The following is a 27,617-nucleotide window of genomic DNA, read 5'->3' on the forward strand; positions in this document are numbered from 1 at the left end:
GTGTGAACAGCCCAACTGGTTTACATGGGCGCCGAAAGGATGCGGGCAGCACTTCCCCGAAATCGCAGCTCTTCCGCGTCCAGTGTGAACCCGGCGTTAGTGGGGTTGCTTTCTCAGCCTCAGGGAGCAGAGGACAAATAGCTTGTAGTTGTAGCCACCACAGGTATCTGATGGTGCTAGTCTTTTTCTTTTCCTGCATAAATGATGCTGCAACAGGTGTATTCTGAGATTTCATCTGCACTTTTTAACAGGCTTGTTTACAACTAATTCTGACCTTTTCTGAAACTGGTTGTTGCAAAGCTGTCTGACCAGGCTAACACAAGGCTACCAAACACCATGTAACATACTGCTGTGTATAGGCAGCAGACCCACAAAAGAAAACTCACACGACTGACAGATTCATACAAACTTCTCGTCACAACAGTGGACAGAATTACAACTGTAACGGGAATTTATTGTTGAAAACTTTCTAGTCCTTATTTAAATGACTTCACTACACAGGCTCACTATATATTTGCTCCCATAAAGCCCAATTCTAACCAGGTTAGTGAGGTTATTCATGTCTAAGTGACATGTCAGGACCCTTTGTTTGGCATTCAGCACATTATCTTTAGGAATCGCATCAATATTGGGCGATTTTACTGAACATGATTTAGGTGTGGTGCAGTGTTGGGCAGTAACGCATTATATTAACAGAGCTATTTATGTTGTTAGTGCATTTTTGTTCAGGACTGTTTGCAAAATAATGTGTTAGAAAACATTTTGAGGACACAACTACTCTGTGTTTCTTGTCTCACAGCACTTTGTAATGGCAATTTACATTGAAAACAACACGCAAAGCCACATGCAACAGCTACACTGACAGACAAAAGCTGTGGTGGGCCATGTCTGCCTTTGACCAACCACTGAAGCTGTTTAACTGGAAGAGACCTGCCTATGGGTATCAACAGGATATGTAGTGAGGTTAGAGGTGCAAGAAGAGAAGCGAAACAAGAGGCATCAGAAAGCTAATTTTAGTTTAGATGCGTTTTTGTAACTTATTAGACCGATGCACGCAGGTGCAGACTTTCAAATGGATTTTTAAATTTTTAAATGTGTCCACTACATGCACTGTGCATCACACTGCAAATGAAAGGACTTTTGAGTCAACCCAGTTCACCACACATTGATAATGTGTTAATACTGTTTCCATCTGCCCTGCAAGCACATCATGTGCCTCTGAGAACATATTTATCAAAGATCAGTCACCTCTTCATGTGATCTTTGAGCTGCATGTTTCACTCTGATAAATATGTAAAGCCCAAGGAAATGAAGGTCATTCTATGAAGACAGACACATTATATATTTGGGGGTCTTCGTGACATGAATAACTGATGTGGAGTAAGAGATCGTGATTTTGCAGCAGTAGATTAAAACATAGATGTGCTGCACCTTCACCAAGATCTGGGTTGGATCAGTGAATGTGTAGCACTGACAATGCATGACTAAAACACTGTATCACCGACCAGGTGTGGCTTTGCATAACCCTCCTGCACCACGACACTATTTGCTTACTATTGCACATGCTTTGCTGACTTCATAACCCCCCTTCATAAGACTAAAATGGTGAGCATGACAGGAAGAAATGAGGCTCTGAAATCACACCTTATTTTGGCAGCCCAACCACAGCCATGTTCAACTTTCCACTCGTCATTTGTTCGTCATTGGTGAGTGTTAAACTGGAACAACAGACATTTTTAAAACATTGATTTTATTCTGGAGGCTATATAACATGAAGGAAAAAATACTGCAACTTGCTCATGTACACAAGGGCCGGGAAACCACAAGGTGGCAGCGGCCATTGACAGTAACTACCCGTCAATGGCAATTTGAATGGAGTATAGAATTTCAACAACATTTTCAATATAAATCAACGTGCTGTCACTTCCTGAATCTATTTTATGAACAATAAACACTTATAAGAGAGGGAAACTGTGTCATACCTTTCTGACTTCTCTCGTTTTCCAGTAGTTATAGTTTATGCAAGTACTGTCCACTGGAACGGAGAGATGCGCATGATTTCAGCGTATGTTGTGACGGTCATCTTGCGGCTAGCGACCATGTTAGTGATAGGCACGGCATATTGGTAGCTAGTTTGATAGTAAAATAACGTTAGCAATAGCTTATTCCATAGATACAGTACTAGATCTTTGTTGACCAACTAAAGCGCGGATGGGAATAGTCCGAGATGCCTTACTGGTGTTAGAGTTGGGCCGGTGTAAAAGTGATCAAACCGGTTTGATATTAAACCAAACACCTCAGACCATGTCGTGCTTTAATTATATTCTCCTCAGAAACTGTGTACGGTAACGGTGGGCTGCTCATATCTAGATAACTGGAGTAACTTGTATTTCATCTGCTCTCATTACTGAACAGGAAACTAGTCCCATGCAGAAGGTTTGTGGTGTAATGGCGTTGATAAATGTGTGTGAGAGAGAGAGTAGAAAGCCTTTCTAAGCCTTAATGTTGTCTTAGCTATTAACAATCTCGACCGGCCTTGGAAACAGAACACAAGCAGCCCATGCTGACCAATCATATTTCATGTGGTATATGTGGTATCTCTGTTGCCAGCATAGCCCTGACGTGTAAATACATTTTTGGAGAGGTACACGTCAACTGCAGATTAGCTATAAAGCTATCATTACCCCATCTATCAGCTATCAGGACCATGGATCAAGCTTAAAGGTAGTGTTGGTAGTGTTCTTCAAAAACATTGGCCGTTTCACCATGCTCCAAGTTCCTAGGCCACTTAGTCTGCAAGGTATCTCTTTGTGAAGACCCAATGTACTCACAGGAGGCAGGGAAAACTTGAACGAGCCTTTATTTCAGAAGCAATTACAACGTTACGGCACATCTCGCCCGGCCCACTACCGACTTAATGTTCCGTGCACTCATTTGCATCGCAACAGAGTCTTCCACAAGTGGCTAGCTTGACAGCAGTGAGTACTAACAGTAGTCATGTTTTTTGTTTACTGTATTATGATATGTTTCTATTCATTATGATAATTTTGGGTGAGTGGTTTTGGAGGGAGGCCTGAAGGGACCGACTGTCAGTGTTGCAAACTTTGCGTCTTTCTATCTAGATTTAGGGACATTTGTAGCTGCTAGCTACTTTCGTTGGAAAAGACAACACTGGGCTGGGTTTTTCGTTTGGATAACGTTTAAAATCTAGCTTACTCTTGCTAGTTTCTCAACATTACCAACCCTAGCTTTAAGTCTTCTCTAGTTCATGTATAGGAGTCAATGATGTCATTTTTGATTATGAATATTATAACTCTTAACTAACTAACATACCTTAATTACCAAAAACAACAGTTGATGAAGCTTGCACCTCTTTTGCCTTTTTTTAACCATAACCACAATATTCCCAAACCTCAACCAAATGTTTTAGTTACTTCACCATACTGTAGTTGCCAAGCACATACAGTATATTGTATAAATACATAATTCTGTCTGGATTTTTGTGGAAATCTGTAAACTACGTTGTACTGCGGTAATGTCGAGAGTGTGGGAAAATGAGGTCACTTCAAGATGAAATGGCATTAGAGCCATGAGAAATATGCCTTTGTTGTTGCTGATTTTTTTTTACTGTAAGTACCCACCCTGAAAACCAAACATGAGATGACAAACACATAAAACAACACCAGCAACACGCTTTAAAGTTGGAAAGTTTTGGTTGACATATTTCCACTGTGGTAGTACAGTGAAGCGCCAACATAACCAGAGGCCAATCAGATTGCTCTGAAATTGTTCCCTCCCATTTCATATGATTGCATTAAGGTGAATCATCTTCTCATACGATCTAATTCAACTGCAGTCTCTCATGTGGAAAGAAAATGAAGATCATATTTTTTATTCTGCTCGTGCTCAAAATTGGACGTAAGTATTAGCCACATTTACTCCACATATATATTTAAAATACATTTGTCATCTTCATGCAGGAATATAGAGAAGGCATATGAATGTACCTCTGTTGTTAATAATTATTCTGTTTTAATTTTATTTTCAGGATGCACAGACGATCGCATCTCTGAGGCGAAGACCATTGGTGTTGGACAAAATGTCACTCTAACATGTACCCGCCAGACATCATGGCGTACAACATACTTATTTTGGATCAGGGTCGTTTCTGGAACCTTTCCTGAAATATTAGGAGGAACAATAACCTATGATAGCGAGGTTGTTGAGGAGACTCATCGTGTTACAGCAACACAAGAGCCTGGAGCATTTGTTCTGCATATTACCAAAACACAGTTCAGCGATACTGCGGTCTACTACTGTATAAAAGTGACACGAAGCAACATGACATTTTTGGAAGGAATATTTCTGAGAGTCAAAGGTAAATATACTCCAGATGCCTTAAAAATGATAGAATTATACATAATTTATAACTGCAATGTTACATAGTTTAATGTTTTTCAATTTTCTTACTAACTTCTATTAAGTTGTTGTATGTTTGCATGATTCATATAGAAGTCACCAGACTCTTTTGTTTAAGAATAGATCATTGTAACCTCAACACCTATAATTTATCATCATTGAATTGAGTAAAACATGTTTTTTATCCCTTTATTATTATTTCCCAGGACCAGAACCTGATATCACTGCCGTCACTCAAGACTTTCCGTCTGATCCGGTCCGTCCAGGAGACTCAGTGACTCTGCAGTGTTAAGTCCTCTTTGACTCTGAGAAGAAAGCATGTCCAGGAGAACACAGTGTGTTCTGGTTCACAGCCAGATCCGATAAATCTCATCCCAGTTTAATTTATGCCCAAAGAAACAACAGTGATGGATGTGAGAAGAGCCTCGAGGCTCGCTCTCAACAGAAATGTGTCTACAGCTTCTCTAAGAACATCAGCTCCTCTGATGCCGGGACTTATTACTGTGCTGTGGCCACGTGTGGGGAGATATTATTTGGAAATGGGACAAAACTGACAATTGAAGGTAACTGCATCATATTTCTATATAATGGTTAAATTATCATAATCTTATCAAATAACGTAAATAATTTATTACTATTTATTAACTTTAATTATTTGTTTCTTTAATGTTTCAGTTGGCAGCACGTGTGATTCACAGAACGACAACACGATTGTCTTTCTGTTATGTGCTGCTTTGGCTATCAGTCTGATTGTTATAGCCTTCCTTGTTTATGCCATCAGGAAAAAATCCTGTAATTGTTGCAACGGTAAGAGACATTACTCTATCTATTAAAGCACTAGCACAGCCAGAAAAAAAGTCAGCAAAGTCAACAGGTAAGGAATTAAAACTGAATAAAAGTTATCAGCAATTTATATGTTTATATATACATGTTTTGCATTGGAATCCGCTCACTCATGTTCACTTTATTTCCTCAGAGAAATGAGGACACTGTGGTTTATTATATGCAGTCTTTACCAGGAGGAAAGCCGGCAACGCAGGGAGAAGGAATCAAAGAAAGGAAGAGACGATCTACACCGATATCAGGGCTTTTGTGAGGGATCAATAATCCAAATACTGATTTGTTAATTTGTGCAAAAATAACCATGTTTAATAGTTTTTCGTAATAGCCTGTAGTATTGTGTATTCCATGCTTGTAATATTTTGTGCATTTTATTAAAGTTTTCCATACAAAAAATTCTGCCCCTTTTTTGGAAGATTAATTTTGAAAGAGCGGTGAAAAGAGTTCAGTACAATTGTACTAAAAGGAATTTATATATGTGTGCACGTGTTGTTTCCTTTCTTAGTAAACAAACTTATATTATGACAAAAGATACCACATCTACAATTACATTTTAAATAGAAATGAACACATGTTTTCTTACAGTACATACAGTGTGTGTTAACTTTGAAAAGACTTTCAGTTGCAATCACTGCAGGATGCATCTTACTGTACAAAACTGATCTGTTAACACATAAAATCCAAATTTCTTAATTCAGTACAAATTAACTTTCTTCATTGCCATCAGCACATCACATGCAAGCATTGTACTCACATTTGCGCCTGGAAAACAACAAAAATGCAACTACACAAATAGAAAATCAACTCAGGGCTCAAACAATATAATAATAGCAAGAAATCAATCTTATGATATATGCCCAAATCTATCAGACAAGACTTATAAACAGCTGGCAGAGTACTTAAAACCTTTTCATGATGACACACACAAACTGACAAGGTGAAAACAATACTAGCCACATGCTGCCGTGGCTGGTGATTAACAGAGCAAGCTTAGTTTACTTCAGGTAAAAGGAGATAGCTCATCATTGCATGTTGATTACCAGCAACGGCAGATTTCACCTTGTGAGTCTGTGTGTGTGAGTCACCAGGTGTTTATACTTCTGTCTGTGGACAGATTTTACTAATGAAATAGCGTCACAACTGTGCAAGATGCAGTCAAGAAACTTTAAAGGTGTGTAGTTGAGATAAAAATGAAGGCTGAGTTTGAAGATGGGTGTGGTCCAAACAAAGGCGCTGTAAGTAGAGGGTAGGAGGTGGGGATGAAGCCCCTCCCCCCACTTTACACACATGGCCCGATTTGGCATCTTGGCTGATGTGATCCCATCTCAAGATGGTCATTTCATCCAGCTTTTTTTCATACAAAGAAATGTTACCTCTTTAATCTGAGGGGGGCAGAGGTGGAACTAGACCTTTTTTTCTTGTAGTATTTGTGATGAGTGAAAATGCTGTTATTTCATATGAGAAGACAATATAGATATAAAGTATACTGTTTTAGCTCAACAAAACAACAAAAGCAAACACAGCTCCACAGACATGTTGACCTTTATGTCACTATACAGAAGTACAGGCACAAAGCAACTGAACATCTGGTGCTCTCTCACTAAATCAGCCAGCAAAACTTTTCTTAGAAAATATACCCATTCTGATACACAACTGCTTCCCATCACTACTGGATGTCAGTTGGGAATAAAAAGCTATACGTGTGCACACACACCCAAGCTGAAGCTCTCTGTAGAGACTTGGGGATCTTTGCACAGGCTGTGCTCGGTCTATAGAGAGGTGTGTTGCTGGTTGTGGTTATCTGCTCTAACAGCAGAGTACAAACACTCTTGTGGCGACTCTCTCGTCTTCCTCTTCCCTCTTTTCACTTTCCGTGTGGAGAAATCCAGTGCTGCATAGTTCAGTCCTCCATCCTGCAAAAACATAATATTTGTGTGTTAATGACAAATATTTCAGAGATCAGGGCTGTAACATAAAGACCAAGTCTAGAGTATAGATGCTTTACAGTGTCTTTGCAGTCATCTAAACATACTTTCTTTTACATAATTTCTCAGTCATCAGTATTATATTTATACCTCTTGACTTTATCCCCATTTATCATATAACAACAGGCATTATGTTGTAGCTACTCAACAGTTTATTAGATTTTTCTTGTATGAGTATAATATTGTGTGTTTTGTCCAGAGGATCAAGGCAGAATATCTAGATCGCTACACCAAGACAACACACTGCCACGTATTTACCAGATCATTTGACAGAACCACAGTTGACCTGTCGTGTCCGAGATGATGGGAAGCACTCACTGGTGCTGTTAAAATAAAAACAAAGCCTTCACAATATGTGTACACACATCAGTTTGATTTAAAGGACATGGAAAAACAAAGAAAAGATTTTTATCACATTTTCAGTTAAACACTTTCACTCCTATAATGAGCTCAATACAACTTCAGTGTTATTATGATAAACAATATAAATCACCAACCATCTAACCATCAGAAGCCCGCATATTCTCATTTTTAACAGCAAAGTAATTTCATACATTCATATCTTTATGGTACGGTCACAAAAAGTGTAACTTAAATGGAAGTAAAATTTGGTGAACCTACCTTTGCAATGTTCACAAACTTTCCTTCGATTTCCATAGAAAATAAGGACGACAATCACGATGGCACAGCAGGCCAACAGGACTCCAAGTACAAGGACAACTGGGTCCAGTTCTGATCCCGAATGGCAATCATTTTCTTAAAGACATTAAACATTATTTAATTATGGACTCTTGGGTAACACAGTGGCATTTAGAAAACTAATAACGTTTATCAACAGGCACAAATGTTCAAATATAGCATTTAGTCAAAGATCCTTTTTTTTTTTTACTTGAGTTCTGGGACAAAGACTTGATCGATAATGAACACAGTCTTATAACATTTTGCCAAAATCGAGTTAATATAAACCAGGCTAAATGAATTAATACAAGATGCATAAATGATTTAAATACAACTGTAAAAACTTACTTGTCTCCACTTTAGTTCCTTCACCAAACAGGATCTCTCCACATGTGACCACAGCGCAGTAGTAAGTCCCATTATCAGAGGAGTTCTGTATAGTTTTGGACAGACTGTAGTCACAACGTTTTTCCTCTTCTTCATCACTGTGAGCGTAAATGATGCCTGGATGATATTCTCTTGATCCAGATCTGAACCAGTGAACGCTGTGTTCATCTGGACACTGATCTGCGTTTTCTTTGTTCTTGGAGAGAAGTGAACACTGGAGAGTCACTGAGTCGCCCGGCTGGACCGACTCAGTCTCCGGACTTTGTTTTGCATAGAAAAACGTCTGCTTATTACGATCTGCATGATTCAGTTAAAAAAGACATCAAAAGGAATTAATGATCTTAATTATTTGTACGACATAAAAACTTGGCACAAACACTGAAAGTAAATATATATTTTACCGTTCACAGCCAAGAAGATGCCATTAGCAAAACTCTGTGAATACGTCCCTCCAATGAGACAGAAGTATGTTGCTTCATCCTCTTTGCTAACATTTCTGATGGTAAGAACATACTGAGTATCCTCTTTTGTTGCTGTGAACCGTGGGTTTTTAAATTCTTCACTAAGTGTTATTTTGTCAACAACTACAGCAAAGACTGTTTGGGCCAAATATCCAAGAGACTGCTTGTACCAGTGAAATGATTGTCCTTCCCCCTCAGAAAATGAACAGTGTAAAGTAACATTTCCACCAACTTCAACCACCTTCGTAGAGATCTGATGAGGAAGCTCTGCAGTTTCAATCGGGTCTGAAGAAAAGAGACAAACAGTAACAGAGCTTCAACACAAAAGAAGTAAAAAGGTAAAGTATTAAGATTATTACATGGTCTAGTCTTTCTCATAGTAGTTAAGAATTGCACTTACACACAGTACAAAGTAGAATCAAAGCAGTCAGTGTTCCGGTCATTGTGGCACATACAGCACTCTTGTCTTGCACTACTGATGTCTACCGCCCAAATGAAAGATGTAGTCGCATAGTGATCAAGGTTTACAGAGAGCAATGACCGTCCCCCTACTTATAGCAAACGTGTGATTCTTTTTCATTTCATAGGAAATCTATATGTTCTGAGTTGTTGTTGTATTTTCAAAACAGTGTCTTTATTCAGACTTCCTGACTGAATTTACTGTTTTTTGTGTTTTGTGCTGGAACAAGTACTGGAAGTATTTTAACAACAGCAAAATCGGTCTTAGTGTCACACTGTATGTGTGTATTTAAAGGTCACGATGCAGAGCAATGTTTGATCTTGATCACTTTGTTTGTATATTGAGTTCGCCAGCACACGCACAAGGACGCACATGTACATGCATATGCAGGTGACACAATTCACATTTTCTGCCAGTTTCACGCTATTCTATCGGCAGTAACATGCAGAGAAATGTAGCAATGTGGAAAGCAGTGTTGCCAACTTCACACACTTTTGTAACTGAACAAAACCTCAATGAATTTTTGGATGTATTGGTAGCTAGCTTGTCAGTTAATGACATACAATATTTAAATGAGACATTATTGGAGTTTCTGAAGCAGTATTCTCCTTTTTCAGCTACAGTAGGCCAGCTACAGTATTATGCTTCCTGTGTTTGTGCTAAGCTGGGCTAAACTCATGCTGGAGCTAGAGTAAAATGTTTGATATTTGTCATAATTTGAAATCCAAATCACCAACAAGAGATGGAAAGGAGGAGTTTTTAAATAACATTAGCTACAGCGTAGGTTGTGGCCTGCAGGTTTGAGGGACAGTTGCAGGGGGGAGATCAGAAGAAGTGTTGCCAAAACCACATAGGAAATCAAGAGGTGTGAAGGGCCCACAGGTAAACATATGTGTGAGAGAAAGATGACTCTTGGGAATGCACATTTTGTAGTTAGTATTGAGCATTGCAATTTTATAAACATAACAATATTGTAATAATGATTATTTTATTCTATTTTTACACAGAGTGCTCCAGGGATGATATGTTTTTGTAGGCCAACCAGGAAGTAAGCATCGCCCTGGGTTCCTCAACACTTAAAAGTTTTGTTCTGCAAGATAATCTCCACAAATTAATTGAAGTGTAAATGCAATCGGCTGAAGTAAAAAGCTTACGTAGGCTATAAACAAACTACACCACGGTGGCATGAGCATGAGTATATACAACAAGGATGTGAAGGCGGACGAGTCAACGTGATGACGTTTAGTAGTCTCATTTAGCCACTTGTTAGCAACCGCCTTTTTTAAGACACATAAAGGCTTCAAAATTCACGAGTGGGATATTTACTGATGTATTTTATGCCTTAGAACAAAACATTAAAATCTCTAAAGCTTGTGTTAACCACAGACCTTATTTCAGGCATCTAACTAAAAACCCATTGACTTCCAGACGAGGGAACAGGAAGTGCTAAAATGCTAACTCATTTTCAATTTAATTTCTTTAACCAGTTTACTTAATAGGGACCTCTTGATCTAAATATTTATGGTCTTGCAAGCACTCTTAAGTGTTTTTGCTTGTTCATCGTCTCCATTTTCTTTTCACAACACATATTTAGATGTGTCATAGCAGGAAAAGCACTAGTGCAACCAATAACATTAAGGACGATTCTAGTAATGTTACATGTTTAACAAGTCTAAATGCCTGCTATGAAAAAGGTCTTATCATTATTGTTTCACTCCATATATTTGTCATGTGCACATAGAGACACAAAGTGAGAGAGACACAAAGTGAGAGAGAGAGAGAGAGAGAGAGACTAGCAGACAGACAGTCAGGGTTTTCACCAGTGAACTGCTGTGTATCTTTCCACCACAACCTCCCACAACTGTAGAGCAAAGCATGGCTCACAAAAACAAATACGCAACATTTTATGTTGTAGACACAATTAAGTCTTCTTTTGTTGAAAAATATACAGCGTAAATAAATGTAGGGGGACAACCACTCAAATGAATAAACCCCTCCATCTTTCTGGTTTCACAGCACCTCGTATAAAGGCCTTCTGTATGTCTGTGCTGTGAGAACGAGCAAAGCCACATGCAACAGCTACACTGAGACAGAAGCTGCGGTGGGCCAATTTTCCATCCTTTGACCGACCATCAAGGCTGTTTACTCAGAACAGACCTGACTATGGGCTTCAACAGGATGTTTGTAGTGAGGGTAGAGCTACAAGAGTCTTCAGCAGGTTAATTTACTGTTTTAGTTTTATTGTTAGTGTGCTCATTTAAAGTATAAATAATGTCTATCATTCATGTTTTTTAAGATGCAACCAAAGGCATCTACAACCACATGCATCTACAATCTTAAAATATCATAGATGCATATTAGTTTGTTTTGTTTTAATCTATCACTGCACCAAGTGATGCATATTGGAGCAGACTTAATGAAGGCTGTCATACCGATGTGCAGATAATCATGCAAACTTAACTTAAGATCACAGTTCAAACATCTGCTCTTGACAAAAAGACCGGGGTGGGACCAGTGGATAATTAGCGCCTCCCCCCCCTGACAGCAACTACCAATGAAAAGCATCAAACTGCAAGAAGAGTGTGATGAAAAACGGTCATGACATAGAGTGACTGGGTAGGTGTGTGTGTGTCCAACCCTCCTGAGCCGTTTACATACTCCTGTAAGTTGGGATAATAAAGGTACTATTTATAACATTGATGACATTCAGCCACTAGATGTCTCATTCTCCCTCCCCCGTTCCATTGCATTTACTTCAATTGCAGTTACTGTTTGCTCAAAAGCCTTGTTAGAAGTGGGCACCAAATGTCAGATACACACACCTTAAAGAGAGGTTTGTCAAGTATTTAATACTCTTATCAACATTGGAGTGGGCAAATATTCTGCTTTATGCAAATGTATGTATATATTTATTATTGGAAATCAATTAACAACACAAAACAATGACAAATATTGTCCAGAAACCCTCACAGGTACTACATTTAGCAGAAACAATATGCTCAAACCATAACATGGCAAACTGCAGCCCAACAGGCAACAACAGCTGTCAGTGTGTCAGTGTGCTGACTTGACTATGACTTGCTCCAAACTGCATGTGATTATCATAAAGTGGGCATGTCTGTAAAGGGGAGACTCGTGGGTACCCAGAGAACCCATTTTCATTCACATATCTTGAGGTCAGAGGTCAACGGACCCCTTTGAAAATGGCCATGACAGCTTTTCTTTGCCAAATTTTGGCTCAAGTTTGGAGCGTTATTTAGCCTATTTTGCAAGAAGCTAGTATGACATGGTTGGTACCAATGCTCCTTAGGTTTTCTAGTTTCATATGATGTCAGTATCTTCACTCTAGCTTTAAAACTGAACCAACTATAACATAAAATTCGCAATTTTCGTTAATGCGTTAAAGAAATGAATGGCCTTAAAACAAATTTGCGTTAACGCATTATTATCATGTTAACTTTGACAGCCCTTATTATTTAAAAAAAAATATTCGTCTACATAAAAATGTTATCAATAAGACAATTTAATAGCAATCGTATAAATAAGTATGGTGTTCCTCTTGCCTTTTTATAAAAGGTAAAACAGCAGTGCAAGTCCAGCTTCCTGAGGCTAAAACAGAGAGTGAGAAGGTAGAATAGCCCCTTTGTACTGACACTTTAGTTTGAAGTGCAACCACAACAATGCTAAAGTTTCCATGCATCATTTGTTTGTCAGTGGTGACTGTGAATGTGTGTCTATTTGTGTCTATTTGTGTGAAAGTAGAAATGGTGTTATGGCTCGTTGTCAACAATATATTGACCCTAAACAAACGCGCTGGTCCCTATAAATAGATAGGTTGTTGGTCGTTCTATTTTCTTTCTCTTTCACCTTTCAAACAAACCCCCACTCTAACTCTTTGATAATTATTTTGATGCCAGAGTTTGTGGTGTTGCACTGGGCTGCATTATATTGTCAGGTGTTCCTGTCCATGTTATAGTGGGGGTGTCGACCACTGCACATACTGTATGGTGACCTACCGTTGTTTTATATTAACCACCTTGTTAATCATTGTATTGTTTCATTTGTGGTTTTCTCCCTCAGATAAAGATATGCAGGTCAGAAACTGTAATCGTCTCCAGGCGAATGTAATACTGTGAGAGCGTCGCTCTGCTGCTTCCTCTCACCAGCCCTCTGAAAAGAAGTGATGTGAGTATAGAGGATGGATGGTTTAACAGCCCTCCTCTGTACTCTGTGCTCTTCCTGTTCAAGTGATTGACAGGCAGAGTGGGCGGGTCAACATCGATGATGTGGAGCATCTGAATTGGCTCACACAACATTTAAAATAGCTTCTCTATCGTTGTGTATCACTCTTGCAAATGGCTGGATGCATCTTTTTTATATGCACACAAATCAATCTGATCTATAAATCTCTGTTTAGTGCTACAGACATTGTTGTAGACCTAAATACATAGGCCTGTATATTTACAGATAAATAACATGTCATGCATTTATATTCAAAGGTTAGCTATTGAAAGAATTCATTATAAATCTTTCCTTTCTTGAATCATTTGACTTTCTTTAAAATATGACAGTGATGTAAAGAGATATATTGTTATGTTATCAAATCCAATCTAATACAGAGGACACTCAATGGTGTGAAGAACACACGAACAAAGACTTAGTTTGGCAAAGCATTTCAAGCTCGGCACTTTTCCTTAGAAAGTATCCCAATCACAAAATCCAGACAAACTGTTAATATTTTTAACTGTATTGTTTTGCATGTGTCACACACTTGGTGTTGTGTAGGATTTGGCGGCATCTAGTGTTGTGGCTGCAGATTGCAACCAACTGAGTACCCCTCCGCTCACTCCTAGCTTTCCAAGACTGCGGTAACGTGAGCCGCAGAGTGCAAAACCGTGGTAACGCCGTTCAACTCCCCTCAGACGCCAGCATTACCAAAACAACACTACTTTGGGAGCAACAGAAGTCAGACGGCAGTTCACGTTACTGTAGTTTCACGTGTGTCAGAGAGCTATGATGGCCTTCTGGTTTCAAGTGATTATACACTAATGAAAACACAGTTAGAAAACATAGTAAAAATTAAAAAATGCAACTGCTATCTAGTTTCTATCTAGGCCACAACCTTCGTACATATGGTAGTACAGGATAGATAGATAGATAGATAGATAGATAGATAGATAGATATACCCGACTACTACGACTAACAGAAAAAATATAAACATAGAATAACTACTATATATATTGTGCAAGTTACAATGTTTTCTTTTTAAATTAAAAATAATAATAATTGAAGTAGTACAACAGTGAATGAGAACAACATTTCGTGCAGCAGATTATTTTTTGGGTAACTGTAGTTCACATTAAGATCAAATCATCTGTTGAGGTTACTCTCTGTGTCAGTTGTAGAAAACCAACATGAAACAAATACGTGCTGTCGGTGTTTTGTCATGTGTTTAAGCTGGGCAATGGGTGGTATTATTTCCACTGGTGGTTTAGTGAAACACTAACATAACGAGAGGCCAATCAGATTGCTCTGAAATTGTTCCCTCCCACTTCATATGATTACATTAAGGCGAATCGTCTTCCAGTACGATCTAATTTAACTGCAGTCTCCAGTGGATTAACCAGATAATGATGATCGTGTTTTATTTTCTGCTGATGCTCAGAGTCGGGCGTAAGTACATGTAGAAATATCAGATTTGCTCCAGATATATATTTATAGTTATAACATGTTCTTACATTGATTTAGGAGAGAGCATACGTGATTCTTTCTGTGTTATTAATGTAAAATAATGTCTTTTCAGGATGCACAGATGATCAGATCTTTGAGACAAAGACTGTTGGTGTTGGACGGGATGTGAGACTGAATTGTACCCGCAAGTTTTCAGGAAGCTTGTTCTGGATCAGGATTGTTTCTGGAGACTTTCCTAAAATCTTGGGAAAAACCAATGGCGTTGAGAGAGATCCTCGCATTAAAGCCACACAAGAGCCTGGAACATTTGTTCTGCATATTAAAAATGCAAGGCTAAGTGATACTGCAGTTTACTACTGTGTGAAAACATACCAACAAAAGTTAACATTTTTGAAAAGAACAGACCTGAGAGTTGAAGGTAAATAATTCTTAATTTGCATTGCAGCTTTGTTTTAAAAATGTGTCACAATGACATTTGTCTTTTGTTAAAAAAATTAATGTTTAATGTTTTTTCAATTTCCCAGGACCAGAACCTGATATCACCGCAGCCCCTCCATCTGATCCGGTCCGTCCAGGAGACTCAGTGACTCTGCAGTGTTCAGTCCTCTCTGACTCTGAGAACAAAACGTGTCCAGGAGAACACAGTGTGTGCTGTTTTAGAGCCGGATCAGATAAATCTCATCCCAGTTTAATTTACGCTCATGGAAACAGTGATGAATGTGAGAAGAGTTCCGAGACTCGCTCTTTACAGGAATGTGTCTACAGCTTCTCTAAGAACGTCAGCTCCTCTGATGCCGGGACTTATTACTGTGCTGTGGCCACGTGTGGGGAGATATTATTTGGAAGTGGAATAAAACCGGACGAGGAAGGTAACTGCAGATCATTTTCATATAAACCATTAATAATCATTAGTTTTGAATCTGGTAGAAACAATTAAAATCAAGTATCACAAAACATTTGTTCCTACTTGGTTATAACTAGGGCTGTCAATCAATTAAAATTGTTAATCGCGATTAATCGAACATATTTTATCTTTTCAAAATGTACCTTAAAGAGATATTTGTCAATTATTTAATACCCTTATCAACATGTGAGTGGGAAAATATACTGCTTTATGCAAATATATGTATATATTTATTATTTGAAATCAATTAACATCACAAAACAATGACACATATTGTCCAGAAACCCTCACAGGTACTGCATTTAGCATAAAAATATGCTCAAATCATAACATGGCAAACTGCAGCCCAACAGCTGTCAGTGTGTCAGTGTGCTGACTTGACTATGACTTTCCCCAAACTGTATGTGATTATCATAAAGTGAGCATGTCTGTAAAGGGGAGACTCGTGGAAACCCATAGAACCCATTTTCATTCACATATCTTGAGGTCAGAAGTCAACAGACCCCTTTGAAAATGGCCATGACAGCTTTTCCACGCCAAAGTTTAGCACAAGTTTGGCGCGTTATTTAACCCACGACAACCTCCAAAAGATCTGTTGCGCTAATACATCAAAGAAATTAGTGGCATTACAACGATTTTGCGTTAACAGGTTATTAAAGCCTTAATTTTGACAGCCCTAGTTATAACATCTTGTCAAAATAGTTGTTAATTTTCATTATTTGCTCCTTTTCATATTGTTTCAGGATGCAATATATGGGATCTGCAGAAGTCCAACGCAGCTCTGGTTCTGTTATGTGCAGCTTTGGCTATAAGTCTGATTGTTATTGCCTTCCTGATTCATACCATCAAGATGAAAACGTGTGATTGTTGCAACGGTAATAGAAATTTCTCATACAGTATTTTGCAAAAGCTAACTTTCCCAGGATTTACATTACTGATTTGTTTAAATGAACCTACAGCGTCTTTTTTCTTATATCTGTGTATTTATTTTATAATGCAGCTGCTGTTGCCCTGCAAACAAATGCTTCAACAGCCAGAGGTCATCACCAAAGTCAGCAGGTAAGGAATTTAAAGAATTTTTTTCTCTATATATGTAAATGTTAATGCATGCTGTCACATGAGATTTTTTCATATATGTTCTTTATATAGAGAGATGAGGACTCATTGACCTATTCTGCTCCAACCTTCATCAAGAGGAAAACTGACAGAGCAGAGAGAAGGAATGTAGAAACAGCAGAGGGAGAGACGATCTACACTGATGTCAAGACCTCAGTGATGGATTAACAATCTACTGCATTTGCTAATTAAAGGGACTGTTTGTAAGAATCAGAAATGCTTGCTAACAGCGACACCTGTGGCCGTTAAGTCAACAAAAGTCAGCGTCGGGCTCGCTCTTGTGCTCGCTCTACATAGACATGAACGAGCATCGCTCAACACAGTGAGGCGACACACGTCAGCTAAAACCACAATATCACTCTATATTTCAACTGCTTGGCAGTAATGTTAGCTGACCTGACGAAAGTCTCTCCATGAATCACTGCTGATCCTAGTGTTGGCTTTTCCTGCCTCAGCCTCCCGACCGCGGCCAGAGGGAACAGGGGAGACACCGGAGTTTTGGTCAGAGACGATAACGTTTCTCGCTGCGGAGCCCCGTCACTTCACAAGACACGGGAAACCTCTGTTGGTCTGGAGGAGCTGCAGCATTTATTTCTGCACAAACGTACACATTCACTAGATATTCTCAGAGCTAAACTAACTTTTCTGCAGTGTGGAGTGTGCGCGAACGCACGTGAGGTGGAGCGAGCTGTGAGTGAAGGCAGGCAGAGGAGCAGAGACTCCTGCCCTGGAGACCAAAGGTACGGTCTCCCCCGTGTCCTCCGACCGCGGTCAACACTGTTTTGCAAGACGGGCTTCACTAGATATAACTTTGCGGTTTTGGTGCTTCCGTGTCGTTTGTGTTGGAGTCTTGTCTGAACAGTGTAGCCACACGCGAGCACACGTGGGACACCGACCCGGATTGATTGATTTATATGTAAGATTTTACAAACAGTCCCTTTAAAGATAATATAATTTTGTCTGGCACACTGTTGTAAATATGCTGCTTCACAAAAATTTCACATCTGATATTGGTAACATTATTTAATTTGGATAACCTTAAACATGTTTCATGTATCTTTTTGACATTATTTTCTGTCCCATCCGTTCGCAATCATTGGAAGACTTTTTTTTCATAAAAGGGCATGATTTATCATGATGCAAAATGTAATAGTTTTAATGGCTTTTGGTGATATTCTACGGCATCTCATATCTATTAATTCTTTAAGTTTTGGGCATTTTTTTTAAGTCTTCTATTAAAGGTGTATAATTCTACCACTCAAACAGGCTTTTTGAAAGATTTACCTTGAAATAGTCGGAGTTCAGGAAGATTTGTTTGTGTCTCTTTTTTAAGGTTTTTCAGGTAAAACTTTAGTTTTCTCTTTGCTTTTATAATGGCATAGTTTATTTGTTAAATGTTTACTCATGATCTGTTTATTTTGAAAATAACTTACTATTAACTAGTATAAGACAGTAAGATTGATTGTTTTTCTTGATTAATTTCAACACAGTGGAAACAAATAAAATACTTTTAAAGTACAAGGCTCAAACAGCTTCATCATTTTATATTGCTTAACAAACAGACTTTGAAAATAGATTTTGCATGAATAAAAATTCACATGGTTCAACTAGTAGGCCTGTAATGCATTTTATCATGTTAACTTTGACAGCCCTTAATATTTAAAAAAAAATATTTCTCTGCATAAAAATGTTATCAATAAGACAATTTAATAACAATCGTATAAATAAGTGTGGTGTTCCTCTTGCCTTTTTATGAAAGTTAAAACAGAGAGTGAGAAAGGTAGAAAAGACCCTTTGTACTGACACTTTAGTTTGAAGCGCCACCACAACAATGCTGAAGTTTCCATGCATCATGTGGTCAGTGGTGACTGTGAATGTGTGTCTATTTGTGTCTGTTTGTGTGAAAGTACAAATGGTGTTATGGCTCGTTGTCAACAATATATTGACCGTAAACAAACGCGCTGGTCCCTATAAATAGATAGGTTGTTGGTTGTTCTATTTTCTTTCTCTTTACACCTTTCAAACAAACCCCCACTCTAACTCTTTGATGATTATTTTGAGGCTACAGTTTGTGGTGTTGCACTGGGCTGCATTATATTGTCAGGTGTTCCTGTCCGTGTTATAGTGGGGGTGTCTACCACTGCACATACTGTATGGTGGCCTACGATTGTTTTATATTAATCACCTTGTTAATCATTGCATTGTTTCATTCGTGGTTTTCTCCCTCAGATAAAGATATGCAGGTCAGAAACTGTAAATTGTCTCCAGGTGACTGTAATACTGTGAGAGCGTCGCTCTGCTGCTTCCTCTCACCAGCCCTCTGAAAAGAAGTGATGTGAGTATAGAGGATGGATGGTTTAACAGCCCTCCTCTGTACTCTGTGCTCTTCCTGTTCAAGTGATTGACAGGCAGAGTGGGCGGGTCATCATTGATGATGTGGAGCATCTGAATTGGCTCACACAACATTTAAAATGGCTCCTCTATCGTCGTGTATCACTCTTGCAAATGGCTGGATGCATCTTTTTTATATGCACACAAATCAATCTGATCTAAAAATCTCTGTTTAGTGCTACATACATTGTTGTAGGATTTCCTGTTAGACCTAAATACATAGGCCTGTATATTTACAGATAAATAACATGTCATGCATTTATATTCAAAGGTTAGCTATTGAAAAAATTCATGGCAAATCTTTCGTTTGTTGAATCATTTGACTTTCTTTAAAAGATGACAGTGATGCAAAGAGATATATATGTTATCAAATCCAATCTAATACAGAGGACACTCAATGGTGTGAAGAACACACGAACAAAGACTTAGATTGGCAAAGCATTTCAAGCTCGGCACTCTTCCTTAGAAAGCATCCCAATCACAAAATCCAGACAGTAATACATTGTGCAAGTTACAATGTTGTGTTTTTAAATTCAAAATAATAATAATTGAAGTAGTACAACAGTGAATGAAAACTAAATTTCGTGAACCAGTTTATTTTTGGGTAACGGTAGTTCACATTAAGATCAAATCATCTGTTGAGGTTACTCTCTGTGTCAGTTATAGAAAACCAACATGAAACAAATACGTGCTGTCGGTGTTTTGTCATGTGTTTAAGCTGGGCAATGGGTGGTATTATTTCCACTGGTGGTTTAGTGAAACAAACATAACAAGGGGCCAATCAGATTGCTCTGAAATTGTTCCCTCCCACTTCATATGATTACATTAAGGCGAATCGTCTTCCAGTACGATCTAATTTAACTGCAGTCTCCAGTGGATTAACCAGAAAATGATTATCGTGTTTTATTTTCTGCTGATGCTCAGAGTCGGGCGTAAGTACATGTAGAAATATCAGATTTGCTCCAGATATATTTATAGTTTTTACAGTAATTTAGCAGCACATACATGATTCTCTCTCTGTCATTAATCACTGATCAATGCTTCTCTAATATTTTCAGGATGCACAGATGATCAGATCTTTGAGATAAAGACTGTTGGTGTTGGAGATGATGTGACTTTGACGTGTCCTCGCCAGGGGGTTCAGTCCACAAAAACTTTGTTTTGGGTCAGACTTGTTTCTGGAAACTTTCCTGAATTCTTGGGAGGAACATATATATTTGATTATGAGGCTGTTAATAAGACTCCTCGCTTTACAGCAAAACAAGGACCTGGAACATTTCTTCTGCATATTCATAAAACAAAGCCAAGCGATACTGGAGTTTACTACTGTATAGAAGTAAACGTACTCAAAATGACATTTTTGAAAGGAACATTTCTGAGAATTAAAGGTAAATAAAATACAGAAAAACGTTTCACATTCCTTAAAAATGTAGTCATTATGCTTACATCAAACATTTATAACAACAGATTACATAGTTTAATTTGTGAGTGAGTAATGCATGTTCATTTTCATCGTTGTATTTCCCAGGACCAGAACCTGATATCACCACAGCCCCTCCATCTGATCCGGTCCGTCCAGGAGACTCAGTGACTCTGCAGTGTTCAGTCCTCTCTGACTCTGAGAGCAAATGTCCAGGAGAACACAGTGTGTTCTGGTTCAGAGCCGGATCAGATGAATCTCATCCCAGTTTAATTTACGCTCATGGAAACAGTGGTGAATGTGAGAAGAGCCTCGAGGCTCACTCTTTACAGGAATGTATCTACAGCTTCTCTAAGAACATCAGCTCCTCTGATGCCGGGACTTATTACTGTGCTGTGGCCACGTGTGGGGAGATATTTTTTGGAAGAGGAACAAAACTGGACGTGGAAGGTAACTACAGATCATTTCCATATTAACCATTAATAATCATTACTTCTGAATCTGGTAGAAACAATTAAAACAACAACATCTGTCAGTGTGTCAGTGTGCTGACTTGACTATGACTTGCCCCAAACTGCATTTGGTTATCATAAAGTGGGCATGTCTGTAAAGGGGAGACTCGTGGGTACCGATAAAACCCATTTTCATTCACATATCTTGAGGTCAGAGGTCAACGGGCCCCTTTGAAAATGGCCATGACAGCTTTTCCACGCCAAAATTTAGCGCAAGTTTGGCGCGTTTTTTAACCTAGATGCCAGTACCTTCACTCTAGCTTTGAAACTGAGCCCACGACAACCTCCAAAAGATCGGTTACGCTAATGCATTAAAGAAATTATTGGCATTACAACAATTTTACGTTAACAGGTTATTATCGCCTTAACTTTGACAGCCCTAGTTATAACATCTTGCTCCTTTTCATATTGTTTCAGGACTCAACATCTGGGATCTGCAGAAGGCCAACTCAGTTCTGATTCTGTCATGTGCAGCTTTGGCTTTAAGTCTGATTGTTATTGCCTTCCTGATTCATACCATCAAGATGAAAACTTGTGATTGTTGCATCGGTAATAGAAGTTTCTCATACAATATTTTGCAAAAGCTAACTTTCCCAGGATTACTGATTATTGATTTGTGTAAATGAACCTACAGCGTCTTTCTTCTTATATCTGTGTTTTTATTTTATTATACAGCTGCAACAGCCAGTGGTCATCACCAAAGTCAGCAGGTAAGGAATTTAAAGAAATGTTCTCTATATATATGTAAATATTAATGCATGCTGTCACATGACGTTTTTCCATATATTTTATTCATTTAGAGAAATGAGGACTCATTGGCCTATTCTGCTCCAGCCTTCACCAAGAGGAAAACTGGCAGAGCAGAGAGAAGGAAGGTAGAAACAGCAGAGGGAGAGACGATCTACACTGATGTCAGGACTTGGGTGATAGATTAACAATCTACTGGATCTGCTAGTTAAAGATAGACTGTTGTAAATATGCTGCTTCACATAAATTTCACTTCTGATATCGATAATAATATTGTATTTGGATAACCTTAAACATGTTTCATGTATCATTTTGACATTGTTTTCTGTCCAATCCGTTTGCAATCAACGGATGACTTTTTTTGAATAAAAGGGTATGATTTATCATGATGCAGAATGTAATAGTTTTAATGGCTTTTGGTGATATTCTACGGCATCTAATATATATTTGTCTGTTTTTAAGGTTTTTCAGGTAAAACTTTAGTTTTCTCTTTGCTTTTATAATGACATAGTTACATTTTTAAATGTTTACTCATGATCTCTTTATTTTGAAAATAACTTTATAAGTTATCATCTAGTATAAGACAGTAAGATTGATTGTTTTTCTTGTTTAATGTTTACAACACAGTAGAAACAAATAAAATACTTTTAAAGTAAGAGACTCAAACAGCGTCATCATTTTATATTGCTTAATTTTTCTGATTTATGCTTGCTCATGCTGATCTCTTACCACACTTAAAACATTGATTTTCAAAATTTGTATTGCTATTAAGACTTCACACTGCAAACATGTTACTCACATTTGCTTGTGAAAATAAAAAACAAACAGACTTTGCAAGTAGATTTTGCATGAATAAAAATCCACAGGGTTCAACTAGTAGGCCTGTAATATATTTTAGCACTTCCTGTTTCCTCGTCTGAGAGTCAAAGGGTTTTTGATTAGATGCATGAAATAAGGTCTGTGGTTAACACAAGCTTTAGAGATTTTATTGTTTTGTTCTACAATATAAAATACGACAGTAAATATCCCACTCGAGGATTTTGAAGCCTTAACGTGTCTTCAAAAAGGCGGTTGCTAACAAGTGGCTAAATGAGACTACTAACCGTGATCACGCCGACACGTCCACCTTTACTTTATTTTCTGTAATAATACAAAATCCAATGGAAGAATCTCATTGGCTTTTTGTCGAGGGAACACAGGGCGATGCTAACTTCCTGGTTGGCCTGCAAAAATACGTCATCCTGCACCACTCTATCACTACTGTAACAGCATGAACCAGGGTCGTGTGCAGAAGGTAACCCACGAGTTGGGAAACTCATAAAATGGTTAAGATTAGGCATTGATCTCGAATGGTTAAGGTTAGGATTGGTTGTCGGGCAACGAGTCTTGTGGGAGTTTTTGTCGCATTGTGCAATGTGCAGGTTACCTACTACTGCATTTACCCCTTTGAAAATCATAAAGTGGGCATGTATGTAAAGGGGAGACTCGTGGGTACCCATAGAACCCATTCTCATTCACATATCTTCAGGTCACAGGTCAAGGGGACACCTTTGAAAAAGGCCATGCCAGTTTTTCCTCGCCAAAATCTAACTTAAGTTTGGAGTGTTATTTAGCCTCCTTTGCAAGAAGCTAGTATGACATGGTTGGTACCAATGCTCCTTAGGTTTTCTAGATTCATATGATGCCAGTATCTTCACTCTAGCTTTAAAACTGAACCCGCTACAACCTAAAATTTGCAAGTTGAAAGAAATTAGTGGCGTTAAAACAAATTTGCATCAACGCATTATTATCGTGTTAACTTCGACAGCCCTTATTATTTAAAAAAAAAAATATTTGTCTACGTAAAAATGTTATCAATTAAATAACAATCGTATAAATAAGTGTGGTGTTCCTCTTGCCTTTTTATAAAAGTTAAAACAGCAGTGCAAGCCCAGCTTCCTGAGGCTAAAACAGAGAGTGAGAAAGGTAGAAAAGCCCCTTTGTACTGACACTTTAGTTTGAAGCCCAACCACAAAAATGCTGAAGTTTCCATGCATCATTTGTTGTCAGTGGTGACTGTGAATGTGTGTCTATTTGTGTCTGTTTGTGTGAAAGTACAAATGGTGTTATGGCTCGTTGTCAACAATATATTGACCCTAAACAAATGCACTGATCCCTATAAATAGATAGGTTGTTGGTCGTGGTATTTCTTTCTCTTTCACCTTTCAAACAAACCCCCACTCTAAATCTTTGATGATTATTTTGATGCCAGAGTTTGTGGTGTTGCACTGGGCTGCATTATATTGTCAGGTGTTCCTGTCAATGTTATAGTGGGGGTGTCGACCACTGCACATAGTGTATGGTGGCCTACGATTGTTTTATATTAATCACCTTGTTAATCATTGCATTGTTTTATTTGTGGTTTCCTCCCTCAGATAAAGATATGCAGGTCAGAAACTGTAAATCGTCTCCAGGCGACTGTAATACTGTGAGAGCGTCGCTCTGCTGCTTCCTCTCACCAGCCCTCTGAAAAGAAGTGATGTGAGTATAGAGGATGGATGGTTTAACAGCCCTCCTCTGTACGCTGTGCTCTTCCTGTTCAAGTGATTGACAGGCAGAGTGGGCGGGTCATCATTGATGATGTGAAAGAAATGTCACCTCTTTAATCTGAAGGGGGCAGAGGTGGAACTAGACCTTTTTTTCTTGTAGTATTTGTGATGAGTGAAAATGATTTTATATGAGAAGACAATATAGATATAAAGTATACTTTTTTAGCTCAACAAAACAACAAAAGCAAACACCGGTCCACAGACATGTTGACCTTTATGTCACCGTACAGAAGTACATGCACAAAGCAACTGAACATCTGGTGCTCTCTCACAAAATCAGCCGGCAAACCTTTTTTTTTAGAAAATATACTCATTCTGATACACAACTGCTTCCCATCACTACTGGATGTCAGTTGGGAATGAAAAGCTATACGTGTGCACACACACCCAAGCTGAAGCTCTCTGTAGAGACTTGGGGATCTTTGCGCAGGCTGTGCTCGGTCTATAGAGAGGTGTGTTGCTGGTTGTGGTTATCTGCTCTAACAGCAAAGTACAACACTCTTGTGGCGACTCTCTCGTCTTCCTCTTCCCTCTTTTCACTTTCCTTGTGGAGAAATCCAGTGCTGCATAGTTCAGTCCTCCATCCTGCAAAAACACAATATTTGTGTGTTAATGACAAATATTTCAGAGATGAGGGCTGTAACATAAAGACCAAGTCTAGAGTATACAGTAGACTGCTTTACAGTGTCTTTGCAGTCATCTAAACATACTTTCTTTTACATAATTTCTCAGTCATCAGTATTATATTTATACCTCTTGACTTTATCCCCATTTATCATATAACAACAGGCATTATGTTGTAGCTACTCAACAGTTTATTCGATTTTTCTTGTATGAGTATAATATTGTGTGTTTTGTCCAGAGGATCGAGGCAGAATATCTAGATCACTACACCAAGACAACACACTGCCACGTATTTACCAGATCATTTGACAGATCCACAGTTGACCTGTTGTGTCCAAGATGATGGGAAGCACTCACTGGTGCTGTTAAAATAAAAAGCAAAGCCTTCAGAATATGTGTATACACATCAGTGTGATTTTTGTCACCCTCTAATTAAAGGACATGGAAAAACAAAGAAAATATTTTAATCATATTTTCAGTTAAACACTTTCACTCCTATAATGAGCTCAATACAACTTCAGTGTTATAATGATAAACAATATAAATCGCCAACCCTCTAACCATCAGAAGCCCACATTTTCTGTTTTAACAGCAAAAGTAATTTCATACATTCATATCTTTATGGTACGGTCTCAAAAAGTGTAACTTAAATGAAAGTAAAATATGGTGAACCTACCTTTGCAATGTTCACAAACTTTCCTTCGATTTCCATAGAAAATAAGGACGACAATCACAATGGCACAGCAGGCCAACAGGACTCCAAGCACAGGGACCACTGGGTACAGTTCACAATAATTTCCTTAAAGACATTAAACATTATTTAATTATGGACTCTTGGGTAACACAGTGGCATTTAGAAAACTAATAATGTTTATCAACAGGCACAAATGTTCAAATATAGCATTTACTCAAAGATCCTTTTTTTTTACTTGAGTTCTGGGACAAAGACTTGATCGATAATCAACACTGTTTTATAACATTTTGACAAAATCAAGTTAATATTAACCAGGCTAAATGAATTAATACAAGATGCATATATGATTTAAATACAACTGTAAAAACTTACTTGTCTCCACTTTAGTTCCTTCACCCAACAGAATCTCTCCACATGTGACCACAGCGCAGTAGTAAGTCCCATTATCAGAGGAGCTCTGTATAGTTTTGGACAGACTGTAGACACAACGTTTTTCCTCTTCTTCATCACTGTGAGCGTAAGTGATGCCTGGATGATATTCTCCTGATCCAGATCTGAACCAGTACACATCCTGTTCACCTGGACACTGGACTTCTTTGTTCTTGGAGAGAAGTGAACACTGGAGAGTCACTGACTCGCCCGGCTTTACCCACTCAGTCTCTGGACTTTGTTTTACATAGAAAAACTTCTGCTGATTACGATCTGCATGATTCAGTTAAAAAGACATCAAAAGGAATTAATGATCTTAATTATTTCTACGACATAAAAACTTGGCACAAATACTGAAAGTAAATATATATTTTACCGTTCACAGCCAAGAAGATGCCATTAACAAAACTCTGTGAATACGTCGCTCCATTGAGACAGAAGTATGTTGCTTCGTCCTCTTTGCTGACATTTCTGATGGTAAGAACATACTGAGTATCCTCTTTTGTTGCTGTGAACCGTGGGTTGTTAAATTGTTCAGTAGGTGTTATTCTGCCAACAATTACAGCAAGGACTGTTTGGGCCAAATATCCAAGAGACTGCTTGTACCAGTAAAATGATTGTCCTTCCTTCTTAGAAAATGGACAGTGTAAAGTAACATTTCTACCAACTTCAACCACCTTCGTAGAGATCTGCTGAGGAAGCTCTGCAGTTTGAATCAGGTCTGAAGAAAAGAGACAAACAGTAACAGAGCTTCAACACAAAAGAAGTAAAAAGGTAAAGTACTAAGATTATTACATGGTCTAGTCTTTCGCATAGTAGTTAAGAATTGCACTTACACACAGTAAAAAGTAGAATCAAAGCAGTCAGTCTTCCGGTCATGGTGGCACATACAGCACTCTTGACACTCTTGCACTACTGATGTCTACCGCCCAAATGAAAGATAGTCAGGAGGTGATCAAGGTTTACAAAGTAGAAGTCATTGTGATTGGCTGAAATGCGGACAATGCGCATATCTCTAAATTTAGCAAACCCATGATCGTGTCCCCTTTTCAGTGAAATTCAGATGTATTTGTATTTGTATTTTTCTTTAATGTTAACGAATAATGCATTTGCGGTGAATTGCTTGTCTAAAGATAAATAATAAACCAAATTACACTCACTTTTAAAAAAAAAGTAATCAGCAATAATAATGAAGCTGAGGTTAAAAAAAGAAATACTTTTTAATTTTCTAAAAGTATGAAATTTAACGTCAACTAAATGGACCTTTATG

At 38.2% G+C, this 27,617-nt stretch overlaps 3 protein-coding genes and 1 pseudogene across 3 annotated transcripts; 2 read left to right on the plus strand and 2 right to left on the minus strand.

Annotated features, from left to right (window-relative positions):
• The first annotated feature begins 3,861 nt into the window (after positions 1-3,861).
• On the plus strand, positions 3,862-7,980 carry LOC141775944 (uncharacterized; annotated as a pseudogene).
• A 149-nt stretch (positions 7,981-8,129) lies between these two features.
• LOC141775945 (uncharacterized) lies at positions 8,130-9,213 on the minus strand. The gene is made up of 4 exons (XM_074649683.1): positions 9,171-9,213; positions 8,711-9,055; positions 8,271-8,606; positions 8,130-8,152 (listed from the first exon to the last, which is right to left on the minus strand). The coding sequence occupies exons 1-4, from the start codon at positions 9,211-9,213 to the stop codon at positions 8,130-8,132; spliced, it is 747 nt and encodes a 248-aa protein (XP_074505784.1).
• An 11,009-nt stretch (positions 9,214-20,222) lies between these two features.
• LOC141775884 (signal-regulatory protein beta-2-like) lies at positions 20,223-22,200 on the plus strand. The gene is made up of 6 exons (XM_074649627.1): positions 20,223-20,265; positions 20,392-20,721; positions 20,862-21,203; positions 21,683-21,814; positions 21,941-21,975; positions 22,066-22,200. The coding sequence occupies exons 1-6, from the start codon at positions 20,223-20,225 to the stop codon at positions 22,198-22,200; spliced, it is 1,017 nt and encodes a 338-aa protein (XP_074505728.1).
• A 2,597-nt stretch (positions 22,201-24,797) lies between these two features.
• Positions 24,798-27,283, minus strand: LOC141774862 (immunoglobulin kappa light chain-like). The gene is made up of 5 exons (XM_074647673.1): positions 27,184-27,283; positions 26,724-27,068; positions 26,291-26,620; positions 25,901-26,023; positions 24,798-25,185 (listed from the first exon to the last, which is right to left on the minus strand). The coding sequence occupies exons 1-5, from the start codon at positions 27,224-27,226 to the stop codon at positions 25,043-25,045; spliced, it is 984 nt and encodes a 327-aa protein (XP_074503774.1). The 5' UTR covers positions 27,227-27,283; the 3' UTR covers positions 24,798-25,042.
• Between the last annotated feature and the right edge of the window lie 334 nt (positions 27,284-27,617).

The sequence above is a fragment of the Sebastes fasciatus genome, chromosome 10, assembly GCF_043250625.1.
Source record: "Sebastes fasciatus isolate fSebFas1 chromosome 10, fSebFas1.pri, whole genome shotgun sequence".
Taxonomy (NCBI): domain Eukaryota; kingdom Metazoa; phylum Chordata; class Actinopteri; order Perciformes; family Sebastidae; genus Sebastes; species Sebastes fasciatus.

What these genes read in the sequence shown, in the direction of transcription:
- LOC141775945 (XM_074649683.1), bottom strand. Translation starts at nt 9,213, where the DNA reads ATGACCGGAACACTGACTGCTTTGATTCTACTTTGTACTGTGT. An exon ending in CATCTTCTTGGCTGTGAACG is followed by an intron (nt 8,607 to 8,710) that starts GTAAAATATATA and finishes TGAATCATGCAG; the next exon opens with ATCGTAATAAGCAGACGTTT. An exon ending in AGGAACTAAAGTGGAGACAA is followed by an intron (nt 8,153 to 8,270) that starts GTAAGTTTTTAC and finishes TTATCGATCAAG; the next exon opens with TCTTTGTCCCAGAACTCAAG.
- LOC141775884 (XM_074649627.1), top strand. Translation starts at nt 20,223, where the DNA reads ATGATTATCGTGTTTTATTTTCTGCTGATGCTCAGAGTCGGGC. An exon ending in GCTGATGCTCAGAGTCGGGC is followed by an intron (nt 20,266 to 20,391) that starts GTAAGTACATGT and finishes TAATATTTTCAG; the next exon opens with GATGCACAGATGATCAGATC. An exon ending in AACTTGTGATTGTTGCATCG is followed by an intron (nt 21,815 to 21,940) that starts GTAATAGAAGTT and finishes TTTATTATACAG; the next exon opens with CTGCAACAGCCAGTGGTCAT.
- LOC141774862 (XM_074647673.1), bottom strand. Translation starts at nt 27,226, where the DNA reads ATGACCGGAAGACTGACTGCTTTGATTCTACTTTTTACTGTGT. An exon ending in CATCTTCTTGGCTGTGAACG is followed by an intron (nt 26,621 to 26,723) that starts GTAAAATATATA and finishes TGAATCATGCAG; the next exon opens with ATCGTAATCAGCAGAAGTTT. An exon ending in AGTTTGTGAACATTGCAAAG is followed by an intron (nt 25,186 to 25,900) that starts GTAGGTTCACCA and finishes GTGTTTTTGCAG; the next exon opens with GATGGAGGACTGAACTATGC.